The sequence below is a fragment of the Trachemys scripta genome, chromosome 5, assembly GCF_013100865.1.
Source record: "Trachemys scripta elegans isolate TJP31775 chromosome 5, CAS_Tse_1.0, whole genome shotgun sequence".
NCBI classification, from domain to species: domain Eukaryota; kingdom Metazoa; phylum Chordata; order Testudines; family Emydidae; genus Trachemys; species Trachemys scripta.
This window is the reverse complement of record NC_048302.1, coordinates 87,763,885-87,776,105: the sequence shown is the minus strand read 5'-3', so window position 1 is coordinate 87,776,105 and position 12,221 is coordinate 87,763,885. Positions and strand designations below refer to the sequence as shown.

General features: G+C 40.2%; 1 protein-coding gene across 1 annotated transcript; it reads left to right on the top strand.

Moving 5' to 3' along the window:
• The first annotated feature begins 3,605 nt into the window (after positions 1 to 3,605).
• Positions 3,606 to 11,828, top strand: EXOC1L (exocyst complex component 1 like). The gene is made up of 2 exons (XM_034771309.1): positions 3,606 to 3,740; positions 11,565 to 11,828. Exons 1-2 carry the CDS (start codon positions 3,639 to 3,641, stop codon positions 11,826 to 11,828), a joined length of 366 nt encoding a protein of 121 aa, XP_034627200.1. The 5' UTR covers positions 3,606 to 3,638.
• The last annotated feature ends 393 nt before the right edge of the window (positions 11,829 to 12,221 follow it).

Here is a 12,221-nt window from a genome sequence, read left to right as displayed (position 1 = left end):
TGTTGCCTGAATAAAAAGTAGCGGAGCCTATAATGCGAGCTTGTATTTGAAATAAGTGGCGAGCAACTAAACTGCAACACTTCCTCCCGCTGTAGTTAATGGCATTAAATGGGTTGGAATCTTTTGGGACAGGCCAGTATGTTGCCAGATTGCTGTCTCTGCTGTCAGTCTCAATCAAGCAGTTCCTTTGCAGTCTTAAAATGTGGACATGCATAAAGCAAGAGGAGTCTGAAACCATTAGCCTCGTCTGAAGTCTCTCTAGGTTTCTCATTTGTATCTAGTTCGGGGCATTTCCTTGTCTACAGCATGACACCTACTGCATTGCTCAGAATCCCTGCACTTTTGGAAAGTTGTAGCCAACATTTAGGAAGTTGAAAAGAGGGTTGGAAAGGAGTATGCATTTTTTCCCCTACTTCAGACCAGTTCTGAAAAGCACCAGATACATAGTTGTTTATAATACACAAAAATGAGATTGTGAATAGTTTTCTAACATTTTGTATTGACTATTTGCAAACATATTTTGTGTAGCTAATTGCCTTTAAAAGACTGCTATTTTTATAATAACCATAACATTCTTCAGTAAACATGTTCTCTTCCTCTTTTTTTAGTGTTTGCAGTCCCCATCCCCTCATTGTGTTTAAGTATAGTTTGTTATTCATTGCCTGAAGTACATCTTTGTTTAAGCCAAGGGATTGTGAATGTTCATTACTATAATAAAGTAAGATTGTTCACGGTGGCACAACCTTATTACTAGAATATTTACAAAAAAATTCATTTCAAATGTGTCTGCTATATAAATTTGTCAATGCCTATTTAATAAATATCACCTAGTGAAATACAATTTCATTGATTTCTAAATGTATTGTTTTTATACCACTGAAAGCTGTTCAGAATTAGGGAATTTATAAATATGATTAGTAGGTAGAAGTGAATATTACTTTCTGCTCCCTTTTTGTTCTTGAGGTTCAAACCATGTGCTACATATGGGCTTCAGGAATTTTTGTGAAGGTTGATAGTTTGTACAACTATGACAAATATTTTTTTAAAAATCAGATTAAAGTTATGTTATAGAACATTCAAAGGGAAAAAAAGAGCAAAAGCTCCTTCTGAAATATTTGAGTGTTGTTTCCACAGAATAAAAAGAACAAACCAGTGAAGAAATCTAAACAAATTCACCTAATGGAGAATCTCTGTAGACATAATGGAAAATATACTGAAATTTAAGAATGGAGAGTGAGTGTGTGCGCACGTGTGTGTGTGTGTGAGAGAGAATCCCCCCCCCCCACTCTAACATAGTTGGGTAAGTGGTGGGCACAGAGTAAATCTGATCCTGAAAGTTGGTGAGCATCCTCCAATTCCTACTGTAGTCACAGAGTTCAAGTTGCTCAGCACCTTGCAGGATACAGTCCTTAATCCTGACCTAAACAGCTCTTTCTAATCCTGGAAGTTTCTTGAATAGAGCCTCCCAGTGATATCATAGAAGGTCAGAAGGGTGATGGCTTTGTGCAGTATCCATAAGGGATTAGGAGAAAAGGAGCCCAAATTTGTTTTAATTTTAAAAAATTCTGTGAACGCTGAAAACAGGTTGGTATTTTTGTGCATTTAGAAGGTGTACAAATATCAGGCATGAAATCTTTTAAAACAAAATTGTTACTGTTTTAATATCCTTTAAATACAGACAAATGTTTTCTAATTCTTCACAAGTGACAAGTATATATTCTAGCAGCACAATTAGTGTAAGATCAAAACATTCTACCTAAAATCTTATCCTTTCAATAGTAGTCTCAATTTATTCTTCCTGGTTAACCTGTATTATGCCTGTCAATAGCTTGTAAGAAAGAAAATATTGTAAATAACCAAATATTTGCATAGATGCAAACAGAAACCTTTAGCAGACTATCCCATTTAAAGCTATACTACAATAAAACCACAATGCAGGTAGATAAATGCTGCTATTTCCATGCCATATTCCCAATATTGTCTCTCTTCACTTTCATAGTGGCAAATGGTAAAAGTCTGGAATTAGGATATTATATACTCCCCTACATTGAATCACTAATCAACCCAATTAGTGGCAAAACTGAAATGTAGAGATGTCTAGCCATTTTTAGCAACTGCGTTTTGATGTGGTTAGGAGGGATTGCAATGACATCTTAATATCATCCAATGGAAAATACAAGCATCCCCAAACTGCATCTTTCTTCTTTAAAACACCCCAGGAAACAATTTAAACAATCCAAGGCACTAGAATGTGGCTCCTCTCCCCCAAGAAGAAATTTCAAACCTAAATTAAATGGGAAATCTGAGAAATGCTGATGTTATACAATTTGTCACGGGAATATGAGGAATAGGAACTTGGATAACCTAAATTACCAAAGAAGTGAGGACATATTTTAGATGAGCTAGGACTTCACTATTTCTAGGGCTGTTTCTTAACACACGTTCTTCTCAGATGTCATGATTTTAACTCCTAGTTGGAGTCTAGAGCCTAGCACTAGAAAAAAAAGCAGTAATTAGTTGGGTTTCCCAACAGACAGGGCCAGGAAGAAAAAAAAGCAAGCCACCCTGTTTTACTGTGCATTTGCAGGAAAAACTATATTCAGTGTATTTGTTGTTTTGGGTTTGTCTCTGTATTTCAGGATGAAATACGGGCTTAACCCAGTAAACCCTTGCACATGGGAGTAATCCCTCTTCTGTAAATGGAGTTATACACTTTAGCAAGAATTTGCAAGATCAGGCCCTACACTTGTTTTTATTTTAAAAATGCTGAAGAAGCAGGCCATTAGGTCAGAGGTGTACCACTTCTCAGAAGGGTGCCAGAGTTACAAATCTTTGTATGAAGCCATAGACACCATCTGACAATTAAAAAAAGAAAATAAACCTACCTAATATAGGTGTTCAAATTCCAGTGTTTCCCCCACTAATTCACATGCATAATCCACAATACTGATCTCCTTTTCAGTGCTTAATGCAATTAATTAATTAATTATTGATGAGGATTATGAAGAGTTTTTCTATCCTTCCTTCACTTACTCCCTATTAGCAGAAGATAATCACAGACAAGTTGGAACTTCAAGTACTATTTCTTAAATACTACATGTTGTTTTTGTTTTGTATTATATTAATATTTTATAGGAAAACACAGATCTTCCATTCATAGGAAGTATACAAACATTAAAGTAAATGCACAGACTCAGAACTGATTTTGGTCACAGTCCATCAACTCAGTGGACCTTTGCATGTGCATGGTGCACAACTGAAGTAAGTAGGATTCCAGACACATGAGGATCTACTTGCACAGATCTAAAGGCAGGATCGGGGCCTTAATGAGTGTATTCTTTAGTAAACCCAACAACAAAGCTTTCCCACAAACAAGATTCGTCTTTACAGGCTGGGTTAGGGTGAAAAAAGAATCTATTAAAAGCAAATAGAGTTTATGGGCTGCAAACATTGGGCTAAATTCTGCTCGCTGTGCAAACAAACCCATCAAGTTTCATATAGCTCTAGTTTTTAAACTATTGTTTAAAATGCAGCTTGATGAAGTATTTCATTTTCAGATATTTTGGAAACCAATTGTCTGTTTGAGTAAACTAGTTTTTTGTCTTGCAGTGACCAAAGGTGGAGAAGTAGAAATATCTATGGTGAAACACTTTAGAATAGATCTGGATGAGAAATATGAAATGGCTGAAAAGTGGCTTTTGAAAGATCTGGAGATGATTGATGGAAAAGAAGCAGACGCTGTAAGTGCTGTATTTTATTGTAAGTTTCTATTAGCACAATGCATTTATGTTACAATTTGTGACAACAGATGAGGTGCAGTTCTACTAAGAAAGATTCTGTAAAAAAAGTGGCATAATGGAGATTTATCATTTGTCAGACTCCAGATCACATTTGCTCCACTTACAATAATTTTTTTTTGGCAGCTCTGTAAACTCAGCTTAGATATGAGAGTCAAGATGGCCTATTTCTTGCTTGTATGTCATTGTAGAAATAGACAGGGCCGGCTCTAGGTTTTTTGCCGCTCCAAGCAAAAAGAATGGCTAGAATGCTGCCCCTAGAATTGTGCCGCCCCAAGCACGTGCTTGCTTTGCTGGTGCCTACAGCTGGACCTCGTAATAGAGATTTTCCCAGTCACTTTTTGACCTCAGCTACACCAGTGTAAATCTGGAGTAGATCAGTAGATTAACATTGGTGTAACTAAAAGGAAAATTTAACTCAATGTCTTCAGTTGAGTTACTTACATATAATGGAGGGCAGGATATTTGAACTTGGAATAACCTGAGTAAAGATGAGGAAAATTCCAGAGTTTCAACTTGCAGAACTTTATATAAAATTCTGCAAGGTGTGGGGACAAAATTATTCCTATCAGTGGAAGCAGCATCTGGGGATTCTGCCCCCTTAGCTCACAAATTCTGAGGTCCTCATGGCTCTCAGCAGATCTTCAGGATGCAAGAGCATCTGCCTACTGCTGTGCTGCCAGGGAATCCCCAGACCATGCCTAGTCCCTGAACATTCCCAAATGTTGCAGAGTGGAGAAGTAAGTGGCACAAATTTGTGTGCCCAGAAGGTAGCCTGCACCTATAGATATGGAGTGGGAACATGGACCTTTAACTAACAAATCTTGATTTAATCTTGCTTTTTCAAAATTAAAAAAACTAAATTAGTGTTTGTATACAAACTTGCACGGGTTTAACTAAATCACTTAAAGATTAAGTCCACGTGCACCTAAACAAGGCCTAAGACACTTAATGATTTACTCTTTTTAAATAGATGTAGTGACCACACACTATTTTATTACACTGGAGCTTTCCCATGAAAACTTCCACAGATATAATGAAAAAGAGGTGGACCCAAAGACATGGAGCTAGCAACTGCATTCCCATGAACTGCAATCTTGAAATATTTGGGACCAAATCTTGCTCACATTACTCATGAAAAACATTCAGAGGAACCAAGTAAAGTAAACAGGATGTATATATCTTTGATACTTATACAGCCCTCATCACTAATCTGAGCACCTGCAAATCTTTTAATGTATTTATCTTCACAACACCCCAGTAAGTTGGGGAAGTACTATTATCCCCATTTTAAGATACAGAACTGAAGCACAGAGAAGCTAAATGACTTGCCCAAGTTCACACAAAGTGTATAGCAGACTAAGGAGATCCAGGTTTAATTTCCAAGTCCTAGCCTAGTGCCCTAATCACTGGACCTGCAGCTAAAGGATTCAAATCAGTAGTAATTCATGTGTAACTATGGAAGGGGCAAAATTGGCAGTAAAAACAGACATCAGAACAAACCCAGAGACAGAATTAAATTCAGTTTTACAGAAGATGAAGGTGCATTGAGGAAAATACCTTATTGCATTTACAATACAAGATTTTAATAGATATTCAGCCAAATGAATATAATTCAAGTACAAATACTGCAATAAATTCTACATAAAAATGAATTCATGCAGAGTTCTCAAAAAAAAAAAAATCAGTGCAATTTTCTTCCAAGAAAAACAAATCTTGGTCTGAATCATTCACCCCCGAAAGATTGTCCCTCTTCACACCTCTCTCTTCAATGAAATGCTAAATTGTATTATACTGTTCAGCCACTAGATGGCTCTGTGTGAGAAATACAGTACTTCCTTTAAACAAACCTCAGCCATACCTGGCAGAGCATTAAGGGATCTTATGATGAACATATCTTAAAGGCAAGCTGTACAGCCAGTCCATATCTGATACAGAACAACATGACATGGTGTCAGGAGTAAAGAATAGAAACAGAAGGGAAAAGGCTACAAAGGTTGCAAACAGAAGAAACAAAGCAACAAAGGTTTCAGGATCTCATCAACGTACCACTCTTCAATGCCCTAGAGAACTTCAACTTCGATAAACCTTCAGAATGGAAAGACTGGAAATAATATTTTGCAAGATTTTGCATGGCAACCAAGCTGAACCAAGAAACTGGAGATATACGGCTATTGTCTTTATTTTATGCTATGGGGAAGCAAGCAGAGCATATCTTTAAGTCCTTTGACTTCACTGAAAATAGTCAAAGATAACTATGAAAGGGTTCTATGTTTGATGCATACTCTATACCTCTCTATACCTCATAGAAATGTTTATGAAAGAGCATGTTTTCACCAGGGAATTCGAGAACCAGGGGAAAATGTTGAATGTTTTATAAGAGCTGTGTACATTGTTTGAAAACTGATTTTAGGGAAGGCAAGACGTGAAAATATCAGATAGACGGTAGTGGGGTGGCTGCCACACTCCATGAGAAAAAGGGCTGGAACAAGCCAGAGAGGCTGCGCAGACCAGCAGCCGATCAGCAAAGGCCTATGGAGAGCCAGTCAGGACCGGGGTTGACCCCATATAAAGCCTGCCTAGCAAAGGAGACTAGCAAGGGGGAGGACTGGCTCCTGAGGTAAGGAGTCCTATCAGGGGGTAGCTGTGTTGGTCTGTATCCACAAAAAAAACAAGGAATCCAGTGGCACCTTAAAGACTAACAGATTTGGACATAAGTTTTCATGGGTAAAAAACCTCACTTCTTCAGATGCATGGAGTGAAAGTTAGATGCCTGCATCTGTAACTTTCACTCCATGCATCTGAAGAAGTGAGGTTTTTTTTACCCACAAAAGCTTATGCCCAAATAAATCTGTTAGTCTTTAAGGTGCCACCGGACTCCTTGTTGTTTTTGAGTTAAGGAGATAGCACCTTGGACAGAGCAGTGCTGGGCAGGCTCAGGGGAGCAGAGGAGAGCTCTGGCCCAGTTACCTGCCAGGCTGCGGCTCCTGATAAAAAGGGTCGAGAAGGTGCACGGGGCCAAAGGGGAGCTTTTTTTACAGGTGGTGCACTTTCTTCAGGTGGTGCCTATCCCATCATCCTCTCCCTCTGCAGATCCACCTCACTCCAGGAACCGTGGCATCCTCATCATGACTCAGCCTTTCAGCCAGGTCACTAAGATCCTCACCTTCTAGGGAATTCAGAGTCTTTCCAGACCTGCTGTCTGTCTAGCATCTGCAATGCCCAGGCCACTCCCCAGTAGCTGGTAGGGGAACCCAGGCCTGCCCTCTACTTGGGTTCCAGTCCAGGGACCCTCAACCTCAGCAGTCCTGAGCTTTCCTCTCCTAACCCTCACTGCACCTTCCCTAGACTGCTTCCAACCACTGGTCCCCCTTCTCTCTCTGGGTCTACCAGCTCCAAAACCCTTCTCCCTCTTCCCAGGAAATGACTGCATCCTACTCACTCTGCAGTCTCCAAACACTCCTCCCCATTTCCAGAGAGTGTCTGCCCTTTCTCAGCAGCCCCCACTGCTTACAATTTCCTATCTTTATAAGTCCAGCCCAGCTCAGACCTGGACTCCTTTACTCATTCAAGGGATTACTTGGCCACCTGATTACCCTCAGCTGTGGCCTGTTGGATTAATTAACTGCTTTCTTTGCCTTCATTAACATTTTCAGGGCAAGTGTGGGTTGAACACCCATCACAGTGTGGAAAAAGACATATCCCAAGAGATGATGCATTTCCAGCTGAGGCACATGGTGTAATAACTGTACAATATATGGACATGTCTGCGTCTGTTTGCTGCACCAAAGCAGTCAGGGAGTTAATTACTTTTGATTGTCTACAATATGAATAGTTTCTGGAATCTATCACTTGTGATGACAGAGCCTGCCTGGAGAGTGAAACTGAATATTCAGGGCAAGACTACTGACTTTAAAACTGACTCAGGAGTTGATGTCTCAGTCCTCTCAGAAGGGATGTACAATCACTTTAACCCCTCCCAGAGCTTAAGTCGCCAGACACAGCTCTGAGTAGCCCTGGAGGTATTCTGAACTGCATTTACCAGTTCATCACAGAAACTGTTTACAAAGATAAAAGCTATGCATTCATAGAAAATCAGAAGGTCATCTAGTCCAACCCCCTGCTCAAAGCAGGAGCAACCACAACTAAATCATCCCCACCAGGGCTTTGTCAAGCCAGGCTTTAAAAACCTTCCTAGGTAACCTATTCCAGTGCTTCACCACTGGTGAAATAGTTTTTCCTAATATCCAACCTAGACTTCCCCCACTGCAACTTGAGACCATTGCTGCTTGTGCCTGTCATCTGCCACCACTGAGAACAGCCGAGCTCCATCCTCTTTGGAACCCCCCCCCCTTCAGGTAGTTGAAGGCTGCTATCAAATTCCCCCTCACTCTTCTCTTCTGCAGACTAAATAGCCCCATTTCCCTCAGCCTCTCCTCTTAAGTCATGTGTTCCAGCCCTCTAATCATTTTTGTTGCCCTCTGCTGGACTCCCTCCAATTTTTCCACATCCTTTCTTTAGTGGGGGAGCACAAAACTGGATGCAGTACTGCAGATGTAGCCTCACCAGTTCCGAATAGAGAGGAATCATCACTTCCCTTGATCTGCTGGCAATTCTCCTACTAATGCAGCCCAATATGCCATTAGCCTTCTTGGCAACAAGGGCACACTGTTCATATCCAGCTTCTAATCCACTGTAATCTCCAGGTCCTTTTCTGCAGAACTGCCGTGTAGCCAGTCAGTCCCCTGCCTGTAGCAGTGCCTGGGATTCTTCCACCCTAAGTGCAGGACTCTGCACTTGTCCTTATTGAACCTTAGAGGTCTTTTGGCCCAATCCTCCAATTTGTCTAGGAGACTCTGGACCCTATCTGTACCCTCCAGCGTATCTACCTCTCCCTGCAGCTTAGTGTCATCCGCGAACTTGCAAAGGGTGCAATCCATCCCATCATCCAGATGATTAATGAAGATGTTGAACAAAACCAGCCCCAGACTGACCCCTGGGGCACTCCGCTTGGTACCGGCTACCAACTAGACATTGAGCCGTTGAGCACTACCTGTTGAGCCCGACAATCTAGCCAGCTTTCTGTCCACCTTATAGTCCATTCATCCAATCCATACTTTAACTTACTGGCAAGAATACTGTGAGAGACCATATCAAAAGCTTTGCTAAAGTCAAGGTATATGATGTCCATCGCTTTCCCCATATCCACAGAGCCAGTTATCTCATCACAGAAGGCAATCAGGTGGTCAGGCATGACTTGCCCTTGGTGAATCCATGTTGCCCGTCCCTGATCACCTTCCTCTCCTCCAAGTGCTTCAAAATGGATTCCTTGAGGACCTGCTCCATGATTTTTCCAGGGATTGAGGTGAGGCTGACCAGTCTGTACTTCCCCAGATTCTCCTTCTTCCCTTTTTTTAAAGATGGGCACTCTGGTTGCCTTTTTCCAATTGTTCAGAGTGCCTAGGATCAAAGACCAACAACCTTCTCAGCTGCAATATGGCAGCCCTTATGGGCTAGTGAAAGAAATTGATGACAGATATGATAATAGGGGACTTTTGAAATGAGATCCAGTACAAATTCACAAAGAAGACAATGCTGAACCATACAGTATATAAAACACACCTACCGAAGAGTCTCTTTGGAAGAGACTAGATGCAGATTTATGCAAATTCAGAGGACATCAAAATCTGTTTGGAGTGGATTGTTTTTCCAGGTATATGGAAATAATGCACTTGAAAGAAAATGTGTCATAGTGTTACTGAGAAATTGAAAATTATCTTTTGATCACTTCTGTATTCTGGAAAAACTAATGACAGACAACAGACTACAATTCACTGCAGCAGAATGTAAGTCATTCTGAATGAAATATGATTTTGATCATATTATTAGCAGCCCACATTGCCCACAAGCAAAAGGAGATGCTAAGAAAGCTGTACACACAGCCAAGAAAATCCTATAGCAGGAAGATCCATTCCTTGTTCTTCTGAGTAACAGATCAATGCCAACAGCAGCTACTGGATACAGTCCAGCAAAACTCCTGATGGGAAGACAACTCAGGTTCTTTTCCAAAACTTGAGCAGTAGTTCTATCTCCAACATGACCAGACATGAAGTAGCCCAATAGGATAAAAAGGCTAAAAAAAAAAAAGCTTATGAACACTTTTACAACAGATATCACTTGGTTAGAGAACTGCCAGATCTACCACCTGGTGACCATGTTTTTGTCAAATTAGATGGAGAAAAGGGATGGACAACTCCAGCTGCTGTAAAGAAATAATTCAGCACTACGATCATGTGATTGAGACCACCAGTGGAGAGTTCAACAAAAACTGTCAACATCTACGGTTTGTTCCTCAGAAAGAACAATGAGCTGAACAAACTCTACAAATGGCAGATGCAGAACATGAAGAACACTCAGATTCCAAACTGACCAGAGACAGTCATTGCAGCTAGCTAGATGACCGAGTTGTTGTGTTCGGATCATGTAATTAGAAATTTAACACATTTCAGAGATACTTAACAGACTGATCTATACTGAACAAAGTGTGTGATAGTGTAAATATTGTAAATGGTGGGAATGTAGAACTTAAAGGGGGAGATGTAATGGAATGCTAAATTGTATTTTACTGTTCAGTCACTAGGTGTGTGTGTGTATATATGTAAAATACCTTATTTAAACAAATATCAGCCATACCTGGCAAAGCCTGAAAGGATTTTATGATGAACACATCTGGAGTGTATATGCAAGCTGTGTAGCTCGTCCATGTCTGGTACAAGAACATGACACTCCGCTCATGCCCATGAGGGGGGAGGGTCAGTCACATCTCCCTTCCCATACTTTGAGTACTTTATGCACTCTGTGTTTATGGTAAATCTGGGTGAATTAGGGTAGGGGGTGGACGACATGTCCAACCACTCCCAGCCCCTCCTGGCTCCATGCAGCTTAGGCCAAAAAAATAACAGTTTAGGGCTGATTTATCTTTCCTCTCGTCATATCCCAGAGCTCCCACAGCCATGGCAGCCAGAAGGACTTGCTCATAGCATGGCTACACTGAACTCCACTCCCATAATGCAGTGATTGAGGGAGCTATCTGAGGGAATCCTCCCAGAGATTTCCTATTCCAGAACCTCCTCCCACAGGTTTTTTTTCATAGGAGGGTATGATCAAGGGCTGTCTTATTTCTGATGAAAAAAGATTTAATCATAAAGTCATTAACATTAGGATAAATGTTCATAATAAACTACAGCTAATGACATTCACAAAGTTTAATTTAACAGGTTTAATTTCAAAGCCATTGTTAGCATTAAGCAAGCAGAGGAGCCAGTAAACCTAGAAATCTGCAATATAGGCAAAGAAGGCAATCAATACTCTTAATTTGATAGGGGAATTTATTTATAATAGGAGATAAGTGCTTTTCATACAGTACATTTTGGACAATATTACAGTCCTGTACATTTTAAAATTGTGTCTTATAATTGTCATAAGTTGTAGTGTGTTCATTTGGACAAATCCTGAAACCCGTGCTCACATCATTGAGAGTTATATCTGATTACAGACTGTTTTAGGGCATTCTTGGTAAAAATTTAAAAGAACCACCCCTGTAGGAATGTCTATGGATTGTGGAAATATTTCTGAAGTCCAGTGCTAATATTTCATGAATCCATTATAGTGAGATAAAGACTACAAGGTGGCTAAGCATAAAACAATAAATATTGCTTTTCCAGTGCCTATAAAGCTAGTAATTTCATTCTCTCCATTTTTTTTTAGGATAATCCATATTTTGACATGCACTTTGAGAAGGTCTACAGTTGGGAAGCATATAGCTGTGCATCTAAATATGCCTTTGCTCGAACGTTAAACAAATTGAATTACATGTACCTTAAAAAGGACTTGAAGATTGTGAACTTCGATATAACCTACATAAATGATGATTCACTCTGGTCATCCAACAATGGGGACTGTTTAGTACTTATGAAGATATGCTTCTATGCTTCCAACCTTTTGTGTCTGTCCCTGTGTCCTATGCCATAAAGATGGATTTTATAACAATAAGGTGACTAGCTGGCTTCCAGTGCCAGATTCCAACAAATCATCTGATATAAAAGATAAGTGCTATGCAGTATTTGCTATTTAATTTTACATATCAACCAAAACCAGAAACCTCATTTTTATATAGATAATGAACTGTTTCTTTCAGTAAGATCCCAATCATGCAAACACTTACACACCAGCCTTCATACAGGTAGTGCCACATGCAGTTGCAGTTACATGCAGGCTCTCTGTCCAGCCCCTGCAATGAACCAACAATGGAAAGGCTACAGCTAAGGCAACTCCCCAGGCATGCACCCCCTCTGGAGTATAAACGCAAAAATTATACCCTCTTGCACTGCACAGGGAACTATAAAGAGTAAGCTCATAAAGTTC

What these genes read in the sequence shown, in the direction of transcription:
- EXOC1L (XM_034771309.1), top strand. Translation starts at nt 3,639, where the DNA reads ATGGTGAAACACTTTAGAATAGATCTGGATGAGAAATATGAAATGGCT. An exon ending in ATGGAAAAGAAGCAGACGCT is followed by an intron (nt 3,741 to 11,564) that starts GTAAGTGCTGTA and finishes ATTTTTTTTTAG; the next exon opens with GATAATCCATATTTTGACAT.